Genomic DNA, 24,579 nt, shown 5'->3' on the forward strand with positions numbered 1-24,579 from the left:
CAAGCAACATGTAGTCATTTTATTTTTACAGTTAGCTAATTACCAATTAAAAATAGCTAAATTGGGATGTTTGGAGCAAAAGTTTAGCACATACAACTTGTATGATGAGGATGATGCCATGATTGCTATAGCACTTTTGCTAGTAACTTTTTACTTACTGATTAATGAATCTGAATAATCTGTTCAAGTAATAAATAACATAAAAATTACTTTTTCTTTTCTTATTCTTTTTTGTGTGGTACTGTGTGTGTATTTTTAGATGGCAAGATATTACAGTGTCACAGAGGTTCTGAACATGATTCTGGATGGTAATGCTAGTGACATGGAGCAGCTAGCAGAAGATGATGATGATGAGGAGGAGGTGGAGGAGGAATGGACTCCTCCTGCAAGGATTGATGAAAAATCAGATAGTAGTGATGATGAGGAAGATCTAGAAGCTTCAGAAGAGGACACACCAAATCCAAATGAAACAAAAACAAAACAGTCAACTAGCAGCAAAGTGAAAAGGAAGGAGTATCAGTGGAAAAAAAAAAAGTTTGAAGCTCCAGCTGTTGAGTTTGAGGAATGTGTTGATGAAAACTCTGGAGACAGGCTAACCTGGACACCATATATGTATTTTAAAGATTTTGTGACAGAGGAAATGCTACAAGAAATTGCAGAAGAAACAAACTTGTACAGTGTGCAGAAAGATGGAAAATCAGTGAACACTAATGCCAAAGAAATTGAGCAAATTCTGGGGATGTACATGCACATGGGGTTAAATCAGATGCCCAATGTACGAGCTTATTGGGAAATGGAGACAAGGTGCCCTGCTGTTTGTGATGTGATGTCTCGGGGTCGATTCCTGAAGTTGCTGACGCTCCTCCACTTTCAGGACAACCTCAATGTATCTGAAGATGCAAAGAAAGATAAGTTGTGGAAACTGAGGTCATGGTTGGAGCAACTACGTCAACGCTTTCTTAGCATACCCCCTGAAGAATGTCATGCTGTTGATGAAATCATGGTGCCTTTCAAAGGAAAATCACAACTACGGTGCTACATGCCAGGAAAACCTCACCGATGGGGGTTCAAGATGTGGGGACGTGCCGGACAAAGTGGCTATCTTTATGACTTTGATGTTTGCCAAGGGGCAGAGCATCCTGACAAAGAGAAGTCTGATGTTGGTGCTAGTGGAGATGTTGTCCTGAAAATGACCTCAACTCTTCCAGCAGGAAAAAATCACAAAGTTTTTGCAGACAACTACTTTACATCAGTTCCATTGGTGGAGCACTTGAAACAAAGAGGAATCTACTACATAGGCACAGTCCGAATGAACAGGGTGAAGAACTGCCAACTGATGGATGAGAAAGACTTGAAGAAAAAGGGTAGAGGGTCTCTGGATTTCAGAGTAAATCAGGAAGACCTCATCATCGTAAAATGGTTTGACAACAAAGCTGTGAACCTGATCTCTTCCTTTGTTGGCATAGAACCACTTGGCAATGTGAAGCGTTGGGATCGGAAGGCTAAAAGCCACATAATGGTGTCCAGACCAGCCATCGTTGACACATATAACAGGTTCATGGGAGGAGTGGATCTTCTTGACATGTTGACTGCACTTTACAAGTACAACTTCAGATCCCGAAGATGGTACTTGTACATCTGGTGGCACACGGTTACAGTGGCATTAATAAATGCATGGATCCGCTACAAAAGAGACCTGGAAGAAGTAAAACCCAGCCAGAAACCCTGCCCCTGAGAAGGGTTCAGGCTTCTGTTGCCACCTCTCTCACAAGCGCAGGAAAGGGCAAGAAGTGTGGCAGACCACTGTCCTCTCCAGAAGCAACACCAACTCCCCCACGCAAGAGGAAATCCACTGTGGTGCCCCCTGATGTGATAAGGGATGGCATCGATCACTTCCCGACATGGGAAACCAGACAGAGATGCAAACACTGTACAGGCCACTTTTCCCATGTCTACTGTGTGAAATGCAGCGTGCATCTTTGCCTGAACAAGGACAGAAACTGTTTTCTGGCCTACCACCATGCAAAATAAAATACTGTGAAGCACAAAATTAGTAGAAAACATAATAACAGAAATGTTACTGTTCCAAATGGCCAATTCTGTTGGGGTTGGTTTTTGGTTTGTTCAAGAACATTTTTAGCATTGCGACCCGATGTATCACATATGATACAAATTGAAACTCATATATAAAAATTGATATTTGAAAATTTTTTTTTGCAGCTGTTCAAAATGACCAATAAAGGCTCCAGTTTCAAAAAATTAGAATTTTCTGTCAATTATTTAATGGTTTGGGCTTTACAGCAGCCCCAAACACATGAAAACACCATTATAAGGTCATTTCTCAGTAACCTGCGGTACTTCTAGTATCTATCCAAATTGATGTCTTGGTTCCAGACTTGGTGGTAAGACTTTGGTTTGGGGACCAGCGAGGAAACATCTTTTCTTCCCTTGTATGTTGAGCTCCTACCCTCTAGACAGAGGCGTCACACACTCAACAAGTTTGATTCATTTTATTTGTGTTGTGTTTGTTGTGTTTTGTTAGTTTGTTCCACTAGAAACAGCTGAAATCTGCTGCTGCTTGTTAAAGTAAATCCACAAACTAACATTACTCTCAGCAGTAGGACGTTCAGGTCATGTGACCAACCAGTGAAGACTTAACCAATCACGTGACTGGAAGCTGAAACTTCTCAAAATCAACATGGGAAAAGAAAACTGATCACTTCTGGACTATAATCGTATCAACAGTGAACAATATCTGAGGAGGACGAAGCAGAACAGTGTGAGAGAATTTACCAAATCAATCATTTCTTTCATTTTTCTGAATTCTTCATATTGGGTCTGAACACACTGGTAAGTCTGATCTAATTCTGAACTAATGTCTACACAGAAATAACGTCTGTAACTTCTCTCACTGTTTGAAGCAATAGAATCAAGTAGAAGTAGAGTTGAAGGTGAACTAAGTTCAGTCTAACTTAGAGTGCAGTACTTGTACTTTGAACAGTAGTGAGTATTTCCACAGTGAGACATCAATAGTTTTCATTCAGTTGAGCAACTGTTGTTAGAAACTCTGACGTCAGTGAGATGATTGACTGTTGTCATGTAGTTCACTTTAAACTGAACTAACTTCAGTCCAGTTGTTGTGAAATAATCAGATGTAGTTTGTTGGATCAAGTCATTTTCTGTAGACAGAGAGATTGTGTCTGATCAAATCAGTGAATCTCAGTCCTTCTGTGTGTCAGTGAGTGTAAATGTTGGTCCATCATCCTGTGTGTGCTGGGCTGCAGCTTCATGCCTCCATCTAGTGGACTGATAGTAGAAGTAGAGCAGCTGATGGCAGCTTCCTCTGCCTCCCACTGCTGTCTGACTGCATTCAAGTGACACTGATATGAAAGAGGAAAGAAGAGCCAATCAGTGGAGGAGCAGCTGATCTTTGTCCAGGAGAAATGATGGAAAGGAGGATTTCAGTTTTCACTGCACATCAATGATTTGTGTTTCCTCTCCACATGAAGGTAGAAAGTGTGTGTGAGCTGATGTGGATGTGGATTCAGCAGCATGGATCAGTGTGAGGACAGAGAGGAGGGAGTCCCTCCCTCTAAAACCACTCTGTGTGGGGACCATGAGAGCCAGACCAAAGGTCAGAGGTGAGATGACTGAGACCATCGGACTGATTCTGTCTCCAAGTCTCATCTAGAATTGAATATTTCATCAGGACATTTTTACTGTTCTTCTGATTCTATTTGTCATTTATGAAGGAAACGTTGACTGAATATGTGAAAGGTGTTTTTCTATCAGGTCCCATCAAAGACCAGAATCTCCTGAACCAGAACCTGAACCCAGCTGCGTGTCCTTAAAGAGCGACGAGTCAAAGGAACATCCTATTCTTTTTAAACATGAACCTGACACAGAGTAAGTGAATGTGTCTATGCCTTGTTCCAACACTTGAGCATTGTTCAGTGAGGGAGGCAGAGATATTTGTTGTTCAGAGCTGCTGAGACTAAACCAAAGTGACTGGTGACAGTAAAGCTTCACCACTACAGGGAGTCTCTGATTCACTGTTCACATCAAATCTGTCTTCATGGACCTTTACCTTGTGTGTGTCTCTGTGTGGACAGAAATACTGTGAGCTCATTCTTGATGATTCCTCCACAGAGTGGACCAGGAGAGCTCAGAGGTTCCCAGTGGTCAGTCTGCTCAGCAGCATCCAACACAGCTGGACTCCATAATTTTGGTCTGTACATGTCCAACTACTACTTTTCCATCTGTTGTGTTCCCAATAATCTCCATGCTGCACTTTTTAGACCAGTGGATTGTCAGTCTGTCCAACATGGATCTGATGTTTGGCTCCATGATTTGAGTTGGATTGTGTCATTCATATAGTTTCTGTTCCAGCTGCTGGAGGAGAACATTGTCACTTTTGTGAAGAACGAGCTGAAGAAGATCCAGAAGGTTCTGAGTCCAAGGACGTACAGAGTCCAAATGGACACCTGGACTTGTTTCTCCGCTTTCTCCTTGGTCTTTCACTGGAGACCAATCAGACTCTTCTACGAGGTCTGCAGACAAAGACAGGAAACAACTCAAAGATCAATAAGGAAACAACTGAGTACATAAAGAAGAAGATCAGAGAGACTCCCTCAGCAGAGAAAAGCATCAACTTGTTCCACTGTCTGAATGAACTGAATGATCGTTCTCTAGTGGAGGAGATCCAACAGTACCTGGACTCAGGAAGTCTCTCCACATGTAAACTGTCTCCTGCTCAGTGGTCAGCTCCTTTTGTCATCAGAAACAGATCTGGACGTGTTTGACCTGAAGAAATACTCTTCTTCAGAGGAGGTTCTTCTGAGGCTGCTGCCAGTGGTGAAAGCTGTTAAAAAAGCTTTGTAAGTATGCGGATAGTTAAATGTTCATTCAGTTCTGGAACAGAGAATCCACATTATGAACTGAAAACTTTGAAGGACCCAAACAGTTCAAACTTTATAATGTCAGGATGTTTGACTTGCAGAAGTTTCCCATTAGCGTTGTATTTTTATAATCAACCTTTTTATTTTCTAGTGTGATTATATCTCATTGTACTTATTTGTTTTACAGTCAACATTAAAGAAGATGACATTAAAAACAATATAAGACAAATGTTTACATCACTGTTTTTCAGACTGAGTGGCTGTAACCTCTCAGAGAGAAGCTGTGAAGCTCTGTCCTCAGCTCCCAGTCCTCTAGTCTGAGAGAACTTGACCTGAGTAACAACAACCTGCAGGATTCAGGAGTGAAGCTTCTGTCTGCTGGACTGGAGAATCCACACTGTAAACTGGAAACTCTCAGGTTAGGATTCATTAACTTAAGTAAATTTAAATGCAGCAGTTTTTTCTAGACCCAGATACTTTGTTTCAATGAGGATTTTTCCTTTTCTTTTAAATTCAGTTTTTAAGGTAGGGTGACATAAAAAACGTATGTCACTGTTTATATTTTACATTGATAAATTTAATTTTGTGCATACATTATTCATTATCTGTGATCTGATCTTCCTCAAAGTAACAACAATAAACTGAAACATTTTTTATTTATAATATTTCTAATTATATGAAATAAAACATTCATGACTTTTCATGTCTTTAATGAAGACCTTTTTAATTTCATTAATTGGACTCCAGAGTTGATAAAACCTTACTCTAGTTGACTTTGTGTGATATTGTTTTTTTTTTACTTTTATCAACTTAGAAATATTGTTTTTGTGAGTTTGGTGAAGATCAGATCACATTTCAAGAACAACTGATGCAAAAACAGCAAATTCAAAACATATTACTTACTTTTTCTTTACATTGTGTGTGACTAAATTTGCTTAAAATACAAATAGGAGTATATGATGTTGGTATGTAAAAAAAAAAAAAAAAAACACCAAGTCTGAAAGGCTGTGCTTCTCTGGCCTCAGCTCTGACCTCCAACCCCTCCCATCTGAGAGAACTGGACTTGAGCTACAATCATCCAGGAGACTCAGGAGTGAAGCTGCTGTCTGCTGGACTGGAGGATCCACACTGGAGACTGGACACTCTCAGGTATGGAGAGGCCTGCTGCAGCCACAGACAATGTCTGATGGAGGAGGAAGTAGGGATGTTAATGATCAATCAATAATCAATGTCAGTAAATTAATCAATGAAAATATATTTTACCAGTGTTGCGACAGGGCTCCAAAAGCCAAGAGATAAGGCCCAACACAGTCAGTCTTATCCACCTTACAGGTAGAGTTTTTATTCACAGAATGACAGTGAATGAATATCAGAGGATTGAATCATGTCTCTGTCTCCTCAAATATGATTGAAGCATCTTCACCTTCCTGAGATCCTGATCTTGTCATGATGAGATCTTGTGTCATATGAAGGAGACAGTAAATCAGAAGTAGAACATCATTCATTTCATCATTACAGTCTGTTAGAGGAAAAACTGTCTGTTGTTCTCAGTTGAAGAATTAGTTTGTGATCAAACGTTAGATAATTGAAGATGATATAAGGACTCCAATTCCTTAGTTGTTTGCTGAATGTCCATCCCTACATACAAGCCTCCATTAGAACAGAACCAGAACACACTGTGTGTATGAGAGCCATGTAATGTCCATGTGTGCATGCTGAAAGAGAATGTGCTGCTCTGACCCCCCTCCTCCTTTCAGGGTGGAGCCTGGTGGAGTCCGATGGTTGAGACCAGGTCTGAGGAAGTGTAAGTGTGTTTTTAATGAGACTGATGAAAACAAAGCAGCAACATTCAACCATCTTCAAACTGTCACATCACTCCTTCAAATCCCTGATGTCATGAGTCCTCATCAAACTGATGATAGATTAATAACTGCAGCTGGATTGTGTCTTGTTCTCTCATCAGATTTCTGTCAACTCACCATCGACACAAACACAGTGAACAGAAAACTACGACTGTCTGACAACAACAGGAAGGTGACATATGTGGAGGAGGATCAGTCATATCCTGATCATCCAGACAGATTTGACCAGTGTCTTCAGCTGCTGTGTAGTAATGGTCTGACTGGTCACTGTTACTGGGAGGTCGAATGGAGCGGAGGGGTTGATATATCAGTGAGTTACAGAGGAATCAGAAGAAGAGGAGACAGTGAAGACTGTGTGTTTGGTTGGAACGATCAGTCCTGGAGTCTGAGCTGCTCTGATGATGGTTACTCTGTTCTTCACAATAACAGATTTACATCCATCTCCTCTTCTGTCTCTCACAGAGTATCAGTGTATGTGGACTGTCCTGCCGGGACTCTGTCCTTCTACAGAGTCTCCTCTGACAAACTGATCCACCTCCACACCTTCAACACCACATTCACTGAACCTCTTTATCCTGGGTTTGGGTTCTTGACTCCAGGTTCCTCAGTGTCTCTGTGTTCAGTGTAGTACAGAGAGTGTCGTCCTGTCAGAGAAACGTTGTCTCTGTTGAACAAATAGTTCAGTCTCTACATGTCTGTCTCTTTCACTCACACACGTTTTCAGATTCATGGATTCAATCAGTTTCTTCTTGAACCAGTTCTAAATGATTCCTTGTAAACTTGTTCCTCTTCCAGTCGTTTCAAGATGAAGCTCCGATTATTCCAGGATCCAGATGTTGAGGACTCACTCGTCTCTACTCAGTTTGCTTGTCTGCTTTAATTTTCCTGTAATTGTAATTATAGACTGTAAAAACTGGCAGATGGTCACTAATGTCATTCATTAATAGTCCACTCACTGTGTTGTTTTCAGTATCATTTTAAATATGTTATCAATTAAAGTGCTGAGTCGGTGATTCTTTTCATGCTGTACATTGTAGTAATAAATTCATCAGTGATTTTATGTTTGTTAGGATTTATCACATCAATATTAAAGTCTCCACATATAAAAATGATTTATGGTCTTTTTGGAAACATACCCTCCATCCAGTCCTTAAACCTTCACTTTTTGAACCTGCTGCTCTATAACTGACAGTTCTGTTTTTCTTTGTGTCCATGTTGATTTCTATTGTTATACATTCTAGTAAATTATTCACCACAGCAGTCGTACTTTCCAGTACGTTAAAGTTCAGAGTTTTATCCACATATATGTCTCCTCCTCCTCCTCCTTCAATGGTATAAGAGATATGTATTATACTTTTACTGCAGTACTGGAGGTAAACAAAACCATTTTTCAAAGTTATGTAGCAGGTGGAATGAGGATTATGTCGATTCAACTCAATAATAATAATAATAATAATTGATTCTTTATTCATCCTCTTGGGGAAATTCATTGTGGACAGGAAGCTGTATTTTAGGCACCGAGGGTTCAGGGTTCAGCGTCTTGTCCAGGGACACTTCGACATGGAGCCAGGAATCGGGGTGAATCGGGAATTCATCCACCAACCAACATGTTATTTTAGATTTACAGCCAGTCACTGACATTTTAAGTCTACCTAGTTAATGATGCATCATTGATTAGAATAATGAATCTAGAACAAATCTGTAAATTTATAATGACAGTGGTTAAAAAATTCCTAACTTCGTGTTTCTACACCATCATCAACACCTTCATCCTATATCAAAGACACTAATCCTCAAAAACACTGGGCTGACTACAATAACAGAGACTGGGATTATTACTTCATTTGCAGTTATTATAAGCACAGATACCTAATAAATAACTATACTCACAGCTAATCAGCTAGCTTAGTTTAACAGTGTTGACTGATGGGTTGATTTATACCTTAGGTATGTTACAAACTGTCCCAGTGATTTAGACACAGTGAACAGAGCATCATTAAGCTGGAGGCTGGAGGACTTAGGATCTGATTTATGTTTCTTCTTAACTATGCTAACAGCTCACGTTGGCTAAGGAGTGCTAATGGTTAGATTAACCAGCTCCATATCCACTAAGTTAACTAAGTCACCAAGTGAGGAGCCGAGCTCGTGAGTGGGTAGCTGGACTCGGACAGTGATACGACAGAGATCCAGCTGATCCCTGAGTAACCTCCACCGTCCAAACACTTTAGACAACTAAAGTAAAAGAGTCCTGAAATTCAGCTTTAAGTCAAGATGGAAATCCACTTCACTTGTTTTATTTTATCACTTGTTTTTATCAAAGGAGAAACATGACAGACAAACACAGACAGAGTGGAAGAACAGTAACCAATGTTAGAACTGGACCATCGTCTCTATGTGAGTCTTTGTACAGAGAGAATGACAAAAGGAGCTAAACTAACTAATAACATCACATCTAATTAGGCTGGAACAGATAATGTTCATCGATCCTGGTTCATTCATCATATTCTAACACAGAATAAGAAGAAACTAGTCAGAGAAAGCACCACCTGGACCCTTCTCTAATGCAGCCACACTCCTGTTTGAACCTGATCCCTCTCAGTTACCAGAGTTCAGCTGGACTCACCCACCAGTAGGTGGCAGCTCAGGGATCTGAACACAACTAAAACAGACTCTTTGTAAACTACACCATTCTATTCAAATACTGATCTGTCCGTGGTTCTAGTCCTTTTCACTAGGAGGTCTTTCTAACAAAGGGGGACACTTCTCTGAATCCAGGAGCATCACATTCATCTGCAGCTCCACATTAGAAAGTTTCACACACTGACCTGTGGACTTTGGCTGAATATATCACATCGTGTCTGCCTCAGTGTTTGTCAGGACACGACCACGATCCTTCCAGAGATGCACAAGGTTTTCGATGGTACACTATAAATGCTCCTGGGGCTTTTATTGTGAAGGTCCTGGACTGGTCCCGCCCCCGGTTTCCTTTTTCCTTATTTTTCTGTCCGAGTGGGAACAAGAATAAAAAAACAACCAGTGAGTCACAAGTGGATTAAACCGACTTACTGCAGCTGAACCCCGCAGAAAAGACGTTCCTCAACATCCAGTTACACATGAATGATGAACTCACTCAGCAGCAGGTTTTTACACTTCACTCTTTGAGTCAGCAGTCTGTCTCTTATTGTGAAAATCTGCTCCTGTTTCCTCCTTCCTACCTGTCCTACGTCATTCCAGGTAACAGCTCACCTGTGTCAGAGTCGTCTTCTTCTCCTCTTTGTCTGAATCTCCTGTAAGTTTGCTTTGTTTGATTCTTTCTCTTTGGTTCCGTTTATTGAACTAATGAAGACTAAAGTTCACTAATAGGAGGTTTCACTACGGGACCGATCCAGGACCGTGGTTCCACCTCGTCTCTCTTCCTGCTTCACTTTATTTATCATAGTCTTTACTGGACCTAGAGTTAGTGGATGGTCTCTAGTTGAACACAGAGTCGTTGTTCCTGTGGAGCTCCACTTACTGAGGACTGAAGGCAGCTTTTCCTGCCTCCATCAGCCTGTGGAGGAGGCGGAGATGAGCCGCTGCTCTCCCGCTGTCTGAGCCACTAAATGCGGTCTGAGCTCGGCCGGACAGCCGCTGGAGAACAGCTCCGACTTTCTCTGTCAGTAGATCCTCACTACAGGACTCATGGGCTTAAATAATGTTCACATAGAATATTAATAAGAAATCAAAGAGGACAGTGTTCAGATTTAGCAGTGGTTCGTTAGAGCAGCTGTTGGAAACAGGAAGAGAGCTCGTTATCTGTCATGTTAAAGCTGATTTAACAGCTTTTTATTATTGTATTAAACCAAACATGGAGCTAAAGAGTATTTTAACTGTGTTTTTACTGTGTTCCAGGAGTTTCTCAGTAAACACCTCAGGTGTTGGTCTGGGTTTCACTACATGAACGTGTTGTCGTTGTTGTCGTTGTTGTTGTTGTTGTTGTTGTTGTTGTTGTTGTTGTTGTTGTTGTCGTTGTTGTTGTTGTTGTTGTTGTCGTTGTTGTTGTTGTTGTTGTTGTTGTCGTTGTTGTTGTTGTTGTTGTTGTTGTTGTTGTTGTTGTTGTCGTTGTTGTTGTTGTTGTCGTTGTTGTTGTCGTTGTTGTTGTTGTTGTTGTTGTCGTTGTTGTTGTTGTTGTTGTCGTCGTTGTTGTCGTTGTCGTCGTTGTTGTTGTCGTTGTTGTCGTTGTTGTTGTTGTTGTCGTCGTTGTCGTCGTCGTTGTTGTTGTTGTTGTTGTTGTCGTCGTCGTTGTTGTTGTTGTTGTTGTTGTCGTTGTTGTTGTTGTTGTCGTCGTTGTCGTTGTTGTTGTTGTTGTTGTGAGGTCTGTTAAAGAGGAACTCTTCCTGTGAATCTCACTGCTCTGTCTGAAGTCTGTCATCAGTTCACGTAGTCACTGGTTCATCTGGAACAGCTGCTGGAGAACAGCTCTGAAATGAAAATGTTCACGTGTTGAAAGGATAAAATAATGTTCCACAGATTTAAAGACTCTAAAAGATCTAAAGACAGAAGAAAACCATCATCTTAGATGAGCTTTCTAGATTCAGTGATATCTGTTATATTATTGTTCATTGATCTCTTTGAAGAAGCCAGATTGTTTCTGTGATAAGGTTTGAAATCCCTGTTTGAAGGTGAGTGGTGAAAATACAGTTAAGCAGAGTTTCCGAGAGTGATGGGCGTCTGTTTTCTAGTCATCTGGACTCTTTATTAGGTTTATATGATCATTTCCTGTCTCATTGTGAGTTTTTAAGATTCACTCCACTCAAACTCTCGTCTGACGTCACCTACTGAGTGTGGAGAAAGTTTCCATGTTTGTTCACATTACTGGAGTAAAGTCACTTTGAAAAAGATCAGCAGGTAAAACATCAGTGTAGTTTATGTTGTTTGAAGTTCTTATCCTAATTTCATCAGTATCATAATAAATTCAAGGTTAAATTTTCAAAGTAAAATTACCAACATGATCGTTTCTTGTAAAACACATTAAACATATTATCAGGGTTTAAAAAAATCGGTCCATAAACATATTTGTAGATATATGGTAACAAGATTAAACAAGGGGATCAAGCTGGGAACTCACTAAACTGTCAGAGGAAAGTTTGAAGTCTGGTCTTAAATGTAGAGACAGTGTCTCCCTCCTGGACCTGAACTGTAGTAGTTAAATGATAAAAAACAAACTTGTTCATTGACATGTGATATAATTAGTTTTTAACCAAATCTTTGAAGTTTCTGACAAATCTATCAACATGTAACCAGTGTTTTGGATTAAGATGAATAAAAAGTGTAGAAATGGTCAGATAAAGAACATCAGAGTCTATAAATGACAGAAAATAAGATCAGTGTTCGACCAGAGTTCAGATAAAATTAGAAATAAGGTTTGCAAACATAATTACAAAGGAAGTTTCAATAAGTGTCAATCACCTGATCATCAACAGGTGTCAAATGACCTCTTGAAATGAAGAAGACAGATCTGGGGACACACCTGATTATATCAACACCTGACATCACAGAACTACATCGACTATTAACTACATAAAACCTAGATTGAACTCTAAAGAACCATTCAGGTCCTAACAGAGTCCACGCTGCTCTGTTCAGACCAGCAGGTCTTCAGACTGACACATGAATCACATGTTGTCTTCTACCAGGTCAAATGAAATGTTCACTTCTCATTCTGTTCCAGCTCCTAGAGGAGAACATTGTCACTTTTGTGAAGAACGAGCTGAAGAAGATCCAGAAGGTTCTGAGTCAGAGGGAGGATGAGGAGGTGTTGGATAGTGAGGATGAAGAGCAGAGGAGGAGCAGCAGAGAGGCATTTGTGAAGATCACACTGAACTTCCTGAGGAGAATGAAGCAGGAGGAGCTGGCTGACTGTCTGCAGAGCAGTAAGAGGATTTCTCTAAACATTGAACATCATGGACAAATGAGACATTTACTGAGAGCTGAAGATGTGGAGTGTTAATATGTTAAAATGTGAATCATTTAGGGTCATGAAACTGTCAAACTGTGTTTTCATTAGAAATTATATTGATCATGTTTTTGTGGTTTCGTTCAGGAACTTCAGCTGCAGTTTGTCAACGTGAACTTAAATCTAAGCTGAAGAAGAAGTTCCAGTGTGTGTTTGAGGGGATTGCTAAAGCAGGAAACCCAACCCTTCTGAACCAGATCTACACAGAGCTCTACATCACAGAGGGAGGGACTGGAGAGGTCAATGATGAACATGAGGTCAGACAGATTGAAACAGCATCCAGGAAACCAGACAGACCAGAAACAACCATCAGACAAGAAGACATCTTTAAAGGTTCACCAGGAAGAGAGGAACCAAGAACAGTGATGACAAAGGGAGTGGCTGGCATTGGGAAAACAGTCTTAACACAGAAGTTCACTCTGGACTGGGCTGAAGACAAAGCCAACCAGGACATACAGTTCACATTTCCATTGACCTTCAGAGAGCTGAATGTGCTGAAAGAGAAAAAGTTCAGCTTGGTGGAACTTGTTCATCACTTCTTTACTGAAACCAAAGAAGCAGGAATCTGCAGGTTTGAAGAGTTCCAGGTTGTGTTCATCTTGGACGGTCTGGATGAGTGTCGACTTCCTCTGGACTTCCACAACAATCAGGTCCTGACTGATGTGACAGAGTCCAGCTCAGTGGATGTGCTGCTGACAAACCTGATCAGGGGAAACCTGCTTCCCTCTGCTCGCCTCTGGATAACCACACGACCTGCAGCAGCCAATCAGATCCCTCCTGAGTGTGTTGACATGGTGACAGAGGTCAGAGGGTTCACTAACCCACAGAAGGAGGAGTACTTCAGGAAGAGGTTCAGAGATGAGGAGCAGGCCAGAAGAATAATCTCCCACATCAAGACATCACGAAGCCTCCACATCATGTGTCACATCCCAGTCCTCTGCTGGATCACTGCTACAGTTCTGGAGGATGTGTTGAAAACCAGAGAGGGAGGAGAGCTGCCCAAGACCCTGACTGAGATGTACATCCACTTCCTGGTGGTTCAGTCCAAACTGAAGAACACCAAGTATGATGGAGGAGCGGAGACGGATCCACACTGGAGTCCAGAGAGCAGGAAGATGATTGAGTCTCTGGGAAAACTGGCTTTTGAGCAGCTGCAGAAAGGAAACCTGATCTTCTATGAATCAGACCTGACAGAGTGTGGCATCGATATCAGAGCAGCCTCAGTGTACTCAGGAGTGTTCACACAGATCTTTAAAGAGGAGAGAGGACTGTACCAGGACAAGGTGTTCTGCTTCGTCCATCTGAGTGTTCAGGAGTTTCTGGCTGCTCTTCATGTCCATCTGACCTTCATCAACTCTGGAGTCAATCTGCTGTCTGAAGGGCTGTCAACTTCTCTGAGGCCCAAACTGTTTAGACCTGAACTAAAACTTCTCCACCAGAGTGCTGTGGACAAGGCTTTACAGAGTCCAAATGGACACCTGGACTTTTTAATCCGCTTTCTCCTTGGTCTTTCACTGGAGACCAATCAGACTCTTCTACAAGGTCTGATCACACAGACAGGAAGTAACTCAAAGACTATTAAAAAAACAGTGAAATACATCAAGATGAAGATCAGAGAGACTCCTTCAGCAGAGAAAAGCATCAACCTGTTCCACTGTCTGAATGAACTGAATGATCGTTCTCTAGTGGAGGAGATCCAACAGTACCTGGCCTCAGGAAGTCACTCCACAGATCAACTGTCTCCTGCTCAGTGGTCAGCTCTGCTCTTCATGTTGGTGTCATCAGGAAAAGATCTGGGCGTGTTTGATTCATTTAAATACTCTTCAAACTTTTCAGAGGAGGATCTTCAGTTTGTGCTGGGAGTCGTCAAAGTCTCCAAGAAAGTAGTGTAAGTGTAAAGATAGTGGAATTTATTCATCAATAAATACACAACTACTGTATTTAAACAACAAAACAGAACTTATTACTTATGTTTTTGTGTTACAACAAATTTAATTTTATCTTAACACAAATGTTGTCATCTTATACATTACTGTTTTTCAGACTGAGTGGCTGTAACCTCTCAGAGAGAAGCTGTGAAGCTCTGTCCTCAGTTCTCAGCTCCCATTCCTCTAGTCTGAGAGAACTGGACCTGAGTAACAACAACCTGCAGGATTCAGGAGTGAAGCTTCTGTCTGCTGGACTGGAGAATCCACACTGTAAACTGGAAACTCTCAGGTTTGGGTTAATTAACTTAACTATATTTTTCTGCAACAGTTTTTTTTAGACTCTAAGGGTTTTCATTTTCTTGCTTATGTTGTTGTTGAAGGTAGACTGAAAATAAAATGTCACTGTTCATAGTTTTCAGATTTTGTGCATAAATTAGTTATTATATGTGACCTGATGTTCCTCACAGTCACAAAAATAAACAACTGCAGTTTTATTTATAATTTGTCTAAATTCATAAGATAAAATCAAGATCCTTCATGTTTTATTGTGATGTTTATTGAACAGATATGTAGCTCTAAACCACACATTCATTCTTGTTGTGTTCAGTGAAGACATTAAAGATCAGGACCCTTGGTGTAATATCAACTTAGAAATGTGCAGATAACATTTCATGAACAATTTATGCAGAAACATAAAAGTTAAGTTAAAAATGTGAATGTTTCTAACTAAGTTAAAAAGTTCTCTTACTTTTTCTCTGCACTGTTTGCTACAAAAGTCAAGTATGTGATGTTGGTGTGTACTAAAAACATCAGCACCAAGTCTCCTGTGTGTTGTTTTGTGTGTCTGCAGACTGTCAGGCTGTCTGATCACAGAGGAAGGCTGTGCTTCTCTGGCCTCAGCTCTGAGCTCCAACCCCACCTATCTAAGAGAGCTGGATCTGAGCTACAATCATCCAGGAGACGCAGGAGTGATGCTGCTGTCTACTGGACTGGAGGATGCAGACTGGAGACTGGACACTCTCAGGTATGGAGAGGCCTGCTGCAGCCACAGACAATGTCTGATGGAGGAGGAAGTGGGGATGGTAATGATCCATCAATAATCAATGTTAATATTTGAATAAATTAAAATCTATATTAACTGTCAGAAAATGTCGTGTATTCCTCTGTGGTACCTGACAGTTGGAGCTAAAAAAAGCCAAGAGAAAAAGCCCAACACAGGCAGCCTTATCCAACTTCTATGTAGAGTTTTTATCCACAGAATGACAGTGAATGAATATCAGAGGATTGAATCAGGTCACAGCATCATGTCTGTCTCCTCAAATAGTGATGATTGAAGCATCTTCACCTTCCTGAGATCCTGATCTTGTCATGATGAGATCTTGTGTCATATATAGGAGACAGTAAATCAGAACTAGAACATGTTCATTTCATCATTACAATATGTCAAAGAGGAAAAACTCCTTGTTGTTCCCAGTTGAAGAATTAGTTTGTGATTGAATGTTTTTCTCATCAAACTCACTTTCTGTCTCTGGCTGCTCCAACAAATCTGACACCAAATCAGATGAAGCCACAAAGTCTGTATGTAATGATCAATATCCAGTAGCTGGAGGTGAACTAGACTTCCTCTGAACACAGGACAACGTGTGAAGCTCAGCTGAGATCAGTCCACAGACATTAGAGAGAGGAAAACACACACACAGAGTCCATGTATGTGGAGCTGAGCCTCTTGGACTTTGCTCTCCAGTTTCCTGATTCCTGTGGTGTCACATTAGTTTGTCTGGTGACAGAGTGACACCAAAACTGCTGTGAACTAGAGAATTGAAATCTTTCCTCCATGTCACCTCCCTGCTCCGTAGAGTTCCAAGATAAGGACTCCAATTCCTTAGTTGTTTGCTGAATGTCCATCCCTACATACAAGCCTCCATTAGAACAGAACCAGAACACACTGTGTGTATGAGAGCCATGTAATGTCCATGTGTGCATGCTGAAAGAGAATGTGCTGCTCTGACCCCCCTCCTCCTTTCAGGGTGGAGCCTGGTGGAGTCCGATGGTTGAGACCAGGTCTGAGGAAGTGTAAGTGTGTTTTTAATGAGACTGATGAAAACAAAGCAGCAACATTCAACCATCTTCAAACTGTCACATCACTCCTTCAAATCCCTGATGTCATGAGTCCTCATCAAACTGATGATAGATTAATAACTGCAGCTGGATTGTGTCTTGTTCTCTCCATCAGATTTCTGTCAACTCACCATCGACACAAACACAGTGAACAGAAAACTACGACTGTCTGACAACAACAGGAAGGTGACACATGTGGAGGAGGATCAGTCATATCCTGATCATCCAGACAGATTTGACCAGTGTCAGCTGCTGTGTAGTAATGGTCTGACTGGTCGCTGTTACTGGGAGGTGGAGTGGAGCGGAGTGGTCGATATGTCAGTGAGTTACAGAGGAATCTTAAGTAAAGGAAACTGTGCCTTTGGATGGAATGATCAGTCCTGGAGTCTGAGCTGCTCTGATGATGGTTACTCTGTTCTTCACAATAACAGCGTAACATCCATCTCCTCCTCTGTCTCTAACAGAGTATCAGTGTATGTGGACTGTCCTGCTGGGACTCTGTCCTTCTACAGAGTCTCCTCTGACAAACTGATCCACCTCCACACCTTCAACACCACATTCACTGAACCTCTTTATCCTGGGTTTGGGTTCTTGTCTTTTGGTTCCTCAGTGTGTCTGTGTTCAGTGTAGTACTGAGAGTGTCGTCCTGTCAGAGAAACGTCGTGAAGTGGTTTTTGATCCAGAAAATGTTTTGCTTTGTTTAAAGTAAAATGATTCTTCATCCTTCAGTTTGTACTTGATTGATTTGTGATTTCCAAGTGATTCTTCAATGATTACCCCAAGAAATGTATTGTCCTTTCAATGTCATCTTCATGTCTGTTTATGCATCTGTGAGTTTATATTACTTTCCGAAATTTATGATTTTAGTTTTGTTCAAGTTTAAAGATTATTCCCATAAAACCAAATTTTAAATTTATTATTTTCCTTTGTGATGTCTTCCAGTAATTTTTGTTAAATCTTCACCAGAACAGAAAATATTTGCATAATCTGCAAATAATACCAACTTTAACGATCTGGACACTTTGCACATATCATTGATGTATAAAATAAACAGTTTGGGGCCCAGAACTGACCCCTGTGGTACGCCACATTGTATTGACTGTCAGTGAGTAACTGGAGCTTTTCTAAGAATGGATCTGATCTATTGTTGAAAGGTTTTCCAGGATTTTGGGAAATTGTGGAAGTGAAGAGACAGGTCTGTAGTTTGTGAAGTGGTGTTTGATCCCAGTTTTGTACAAAGGTAGAACTTTAGTCATTTTCATTTAGTTTGGAAATAAACCTGTTTGGAATGATCAGTTACATATGTATGTTAATGGTTTGAAATTCTGTCAATGACCGTTTTTACTAACGTCATATCAGTGTCATTGAAATCAGTAGATTTTTATCATATGAGGATTTAAAATCTTTAAGAATGTTTCATCTGTCTTGTTAATGTCTTTTTCTTGATATACTGTGTTCCAGCTCTGAAACAGTCGGTCATTCTTTGGTGTGTTAATGTCCTCTGTCCTCACTCGTCTCTACTCGGTTTGGTTGTCTGCTTTAATTTTCCTGTAATTGTAATTATAGACTGTAAAAACTAGCAGATGGTCACTAATGTCGTTCATTAATAGTCCACTCACTGTGTTGTTTTCAGTATCATTTTAAATATGTTATCAATTAAAGTGGCACCATACGAGCTCATTCTGCTGAGTCAGTGATTCTTTTCATGCTGTATATTGTAGTAATAAATTCATCAGTGATTTTATGTTTGTTAGGATTTATCACATCAATATTAAAGTCTCCACATATAAAACTGATTTATTGGTCTTTTCGATCAAGTAAAATGTGAATAATAATGACTGAAATGAAATAAACCTTCCTAGTGGATGTAAGGAAACTCAGACATTCAGTGTCTGAATCACCTTGTTTCCTTTTGACAAGTCAAAGACACTTCCATCTGGTTTTAAGTGCAATGATCACAGGTTTGTTTCTAGTTGAGATCAAATCCTACACACTTTAAATTAAATGAATAATAATTGTAACACTATACAAGGTCTAGGTAGGACAGGTCTAGTACGACACCTCTCTGATTGAAATTACAGCTGGTGCATGAGATGAAGCTGAAGTTCACTAACCTGACTGGATGAACTTAAAGAAGTCAGTTACCACTGAACAGCAGCTTTGATAAACACGACCTGGATGATAATTCACAGCAGACTTCTTAAACCTCATCTCTCTTTATTTCAGATCATGTTCTGTGGTAAATTCAGTGTTTAGCTACTGTAGTAGTGAAGTGATTAGACTGTAGAAATGTTTAGAGAAGTGATGAATATGAAAATATTTCCTAAAGAACTTTATCACTGACTTTTGTTTCTGATGTTTTTTCTTCAGAACAATATGAGATTAAAGCTGAACCTGGAGACACAGTCACTCTGCCATGTGGAGTTCACAGTAACATCAGTATTATAGTTGTGGAGTGGAGCAGAACTGACCTGGAGACAGAATATGTCTATTTACAGAGGGGCAGTAGGTCTGAATCAATCAACCAACATGAATCATTTAAGAACCGAGTGGAGCTGAAGGACAGAGAGAAGAAGGATGGAGACGTGTCTTTGATTCTGAGGAATGTGACATTCAATGACACTGGAACGTATGAGTGTCGTGTCGTCCAGAGAAGAACAAACCACAGGAAGAGATCCATTTTAGAAAGTGACCCCATCATCACTCTCAAGCTGACAGGTGTTGGAGAAAACACAACTGAAAAACCTGGAAATGAAGGAGACAAGGAGGAAGACGGAGGAAACACCACAGTAATTGTTGTAGTTGTACTTGTTTTGTTTCTTGTTGTTGTTGGTATTGTTGGAATTTAGTTCTGTAAAAAACAAAGAGGATCCACAGACCAGTCTTCATACCAACAACCTCCTGAACAAAGAACTGAACTTCAAACAGTCTGAATCTTCTTCTCCTCGGTGAAGAAAAGTAGGCTAAAGAGAAAGAGTGAAAGAAATGTTTGATAGTTGATTTGCTTGTTTTTGTCTTTTTGCTGTTGTTGTTTTTGTTGTTAAGGAGTGATCTATAGAAAATGTCGATCTGATTAAAATTACCAACAACTTCCTGCACAAACTGAACATCACCAACTCTGAAGTGACTGAAGTGCTGAAGAGGAAATGGATTCTGTTGTGTTCTTCACTCATCACCTACCTGACACCTGGTAACTCACTGCTGCTTCTCATCTGCAGGAAACAACAACTGAAAAACCTGTGACAGAAGGAAGGAAGGGTGGATGAAGGGTGGAGGAGGTGACAGAGGAAACACTGCACTAATTGTTGTAGTGGTGTTTGTTTTGTTGCTTGTTGTCAGTATTATTGGATTTTTGTTCTATAAAATATCTATATTAAAAAACAAACCACAGTCCAGTGTTCATACCAACAACTGTCTGAATAAAGAATTGAACTTCAGACAGTCTCAGTTTCTCATGATTAGAACATTACATTACATTACAGTCATTTAGCAGACGCTTTTATCCAAAGCGACTTACAAGTCAGTACAAGGTACAATGGTAGGCAGGGCAGCGTGAGGAGGTCTTGCCTAAGGACCCCTACTGGAGGTAGCCATAGCTGGGATTTGAACCCCAGTCTCCCACATGGGAGGCGGTGATGTTACCACTACACTAACCAGCAGCGGCTGGTTAGTGTAGAAATAAGGGGAAGTAACAAAAGATGCCGTGTGGGCCAGGAGGGGAAACGAAAGACAAAATAAAAGCACGTGGACGGGACTTTTTTCAGTTTAAACAATGAACAGTTTAGAATGAAAATTAACCCAACTCATTGTACAGGAGTTGATCTTATCTCGTCTCGACTACTACAATGCACTGCTGATGGGTTTACCGGCATCCACGACCAAACCCCTCCAGATGATCCAAAATGCAGCAGCATGCCTCATCAACCAAAAGGTCTCATGTCACACAGCTCTTCAGATCTTTGCACTGGCTTCCTGTGGCTGCAAGGATTAAGTTCAAAGCTCTGTCTCTTGCCTACAGAGTGGTCAACTCCACAGCTCCATCTTATCTCAATTCAATCATTCAGGTCTACATCCCCTCCCGTCCACTGCGCTCAACCAGGGAACGTCGTCTGGTGGTACCAGCACCACACAGTAGACACTGCTCTTTTGCTCTCACATCTCTTGAAACAGAAACACTTCTCCTTGACTTAGATTTTCTTTGCTTGCCTTGTTCCTCATTTGTAAGTCTCTTTGGATAAAAGCGTCCGATAAATGACTAAATGTAAATATAATATATAAAACCTATAAAAGCCACAGCTCTTTCCTTGTGTTGGTTCAGTTTCACCAGGCTTCACAAAAGTTCTTGTTGTTTATCTAGTTTGTTGCATTTAAGCAAAGAAAAGTTTCTGCAGAAACAGTCACAACAGGAAACCACGTCATATAATCAGAGGAAGGATGGTTTTAGTTTAGGTATATCTGGATTCAACCTTAGATTTATTCTTTCGCCAACTGTTAACATGGAGGGAGCTTCTCTGACAACAACAAGCAGCAAGAACATTGGACAGATGAACTGGATTCTGGAGATGTACAGCTCCAGGCTGAGGATACCTGCAGAAAAGTACAGAGAAAGGGAGACAGAGAGGAGGAAACACAACTACAGGAGAGAGAAGACACAAAGTTAATGACATGAAATGGTAGAATTAGAATGGATAGAGGAGAAAGGAGAGAGGAGAGGAGCTCAGTTTATCAGTAGAGGTCCCCCAGCAGAATAACCTATATCAGCATAACTAAGAGATGGTTCAGAGTCACCTGATCCATCTCTAACTATACGCTTTATAAAAAAGGAAAGTTTTAAGTCTAGTCTTAAATGTAGAGAGGGTGTCTGCCTCCAGAACCTGAACTGGGAGCTGGTTCCACAGGAGAGGGGCTTGGTAGCTAAAGGCTCTGCCTCCCATTCTACATTTGGAACCACAAGTAAACCTGCAGTCTGAGAACGGAGAGTTCTGCTTGGAAGATATGGAACTATGAGGTCTTTAAGATAAGATGGAGCCTGATTATTAAGGGATTTATAAGTTAGGAGAAGAATTTTAAATTCAATTCTGGATTTAACAGGGAGCCAATGGAGAGAAGCTAACGTTGGAGAAATATGATCTCTCTTACTAATTCCAGTCAGAACTCTGGCTGCAGCATTTTGGATTAACTGGAGGCTTTTTAATGAGTTATTGGGACAAACTATTAATAATGAATTACAATAGTCCAGTCTGGAAGTAACAAATGCATGGACTAGTTTTTCAGCATCACTTTGGGACAGGATGCTCCTAATTTTAACTTTAATGTTTCTTAGGTAAAAAAGGCAGTTCTAGAGATTTATTTGATGTATGAAGTGAAGGAGATATCCTGATCAAAGATAACTCCGAGGTTTCTCAGTCTTCTTTGGAGACTGGATTGGTCACAAGCTACTATGATGTCGGTCTTGGCCTCGGCGGACGTCGGAAGCTGTTTCTTGGAGGTCTCGACTCAACGCTCGATAGTCAAGGAATGGAACAAGTCTGCCTGCAATAACTAACTGGACTCCACATTAACTTAAAGACATTAACTGTTGTACTGGACTGCTGCCTACACAGCATGTAATCACCCATATGAGGATGGGTTCCCTGTTGAGTCTGGTTCCTCTCAAGGTTTCTTCCTGTTGCCTTCTCAGGGAGTTTTTCCTTGCCACTGTCGCCCTCGGCTTGCTCATCAGGGACAATCACATTATTATGATTCATACACATTCACTGTTCATGTACTGTTCTTTGGTTGTGTAAAGCTGCTTTGTGACAATGTCAATTGTAAAAAGCGCTCTACAAATAAAATTGAATTGAATTTCTTACAGTATTACTAGAGGCCAATACTAAGTCATCAATGGTGAGAACGTGATTAGACATAGTGTCTCTGAGATTTTTAGGCCCAAACAGTATAACCTCTGTCTTGTCTGGATTTAGGAGAAGGAAATTGGAGGTCATCCAAGTCTTTATGTCTTTTAAGAATTCTTGAAGTTTGACTAATTGATTAGTTTCTCCTGGTTTCATAGATAAGTATAGCTGGGTATCATCTGCATAACAATGGAAATTTATAGAGTGTTTCCTAATAATATTGCCTAAAGGGGACATATATAAAGTGAAAAGAATCGGTCCAAGCACAGATCCCTGTGGAACTCCATAGCTGACTTTGCTTTGCATGGAAGACTCATCATTAACGTGTACAAACTGAAATCTATCCGATAGATACGATTTAAACCAGCCTGTGGTACGTAGCCTATTTGTAAAGACAGATTGATCTGATCTAATATGGACGTGCTGATCAAAGGTAAGACATCCTTGAGGAATCTAGCCGGGATGGGATCTAAGAGATATGTTGATGGTTTAGATTTTACTAGAATATTGACTATTTCCATTTAAAGAAATCTTTACTTTGGCACAAATAGCATGTTAATTATTTTTCTGGATTCGTTAAATTAAGCCATTATTGGTCCACAAACCAAACCACAGGAAGAGATCCATTTTATAAAGTGACCCCATCAACACCATCAACCAGACAGTTGAACCAGGTGAGTTTGTATGTGTGTGTGTGTGTGTGTGTGTGTGTGTGTGTGTGTGTGTGTGTGTGTGTGGATCAGAGTTGAAGCTGCTTCCTGGTTGTTGATGTGAGAGTGAAACATCACAGATCAGATGTTGGTGTTGATGAGACTTTGTAGAAAACAGCTGGTATGAGTGATGGGATCAAAGTGCAGTAGATAATGTCTGACAGGAGTTTGAAGAGGAAATGGATTCTGTTGTGTTCTTCACTCATCACCTACCTGACACCTGCTGACTCACTGCTGCTTCTCATCTACAGGAGACGCAGGTGGACACATGGGGGGTGAAGAAAGAAAACAAAGATGGAGGAAATGCAGCACTAATTGTTGAAGGGATACTTGTTTTGTTGCTGGATTATGTTTGTATAAAAAACAGCGTTCATACCAACAACCTCCTGAACAAAGAACTGAACTTCAGACTGTCTGAACTGCTGCTGAATCTTCTTCTCCTGCTCCTTTTAAACAACAATGATAAAACAGAGACTTTGTAGAAAACTAAAAGTATAAAGTCTATCAAATATTTGGGACTCTGTTAAAATGTGGAGAACAGAAGTGACAGTTTGGTCTTTTTCACCAAACTCCATCCAGAGATGTAAAGTGGTCAAACTGCTGCTTCTGTGACTGGTAAAGTAAAATGAAAAGAGAACTCAACGTTCACCCTGATATTTACTGATTTTACTGAAGAAAGACATGTTTTCCTCCTCATGTAAAGTTCAATCTCCAGTTTTTATCCTGTTAGAGAAGAACAAACTTCTCAGCCAGAAAAAACAAACAGCTTTAGTGGAACATGATGATTATGACTTATAAAGGAGGAAGGAACATATTCCAAACAGTGTTCAAACAGTTTGTAATAAACACAGATGTTGCTAAAAACTAAAATACAACTACCTGTGGTCATTTTTCATCACGTTGCAGAGGGAAGATCTGCACGAATCAGGCACAAAGTGAAGTTTATCATGTACGTAAAGATAAAACACGATAAAACCGTCGAATCCAAAAAACCACCTGATCTAAAGTATGAGACAAAATCAAACCCAGACAACGTCAGACAGTCAAAGTCGAACTAAATAACAAAATAACAACCAAATTTAAATTCTGTTACAGCAGTAGCGTCCAGTTGTTCTACAGTGAAACAAGAACACGGTGGTCAGTGAAGGCCTCACATGATCCAGAACTGTGGCTG

At 40.4% G+C, this 24,579-nt stretch overlaps 1 protein-coding gene across 1 annotated transcript; it reads left to right on the forward strand.

Moving 5' to 3' along the window:
* Positions 1–4,156: 4,156 nt before the first annotated feature.
* Positions 4,157–17,431, forward strand: LOC113168676 (protein NLRC3-like; the record flags this gene model as incomplete). Its single annotated transcript, XM_026369714.1, has 9 exons — positions 4,157–4,228; positions 4,390–4,446; positions 9,817–9,900; positions 12,471–12,672; positions 12,843–14,643; positions 14,799–14,972; positions 15,534–15,707; positions 16,710–16,756; positions 16,917–17,431. Coding segments are annotated over 9 exons (3,126 nt in total), but the record flags the coding sequence as incomplete, so codon positions are not given.
* Positions 17,432–24,579: the final 7,148 nt, after the last annotated feature.

This window comes from Anabas testudineus, chromosome 18 (genome assembly GCF_900324465.2).
Source record: "Anabas testudineus chromosome 18, fAnaTes1.2, whole genome shotgun sequence".
Lineage (NCBI taxonomy): Eukaryota > Metazoa > Chordata > Actinopteri > Anabantiformes > Anabantidae > Anabas > Anabas testudineus.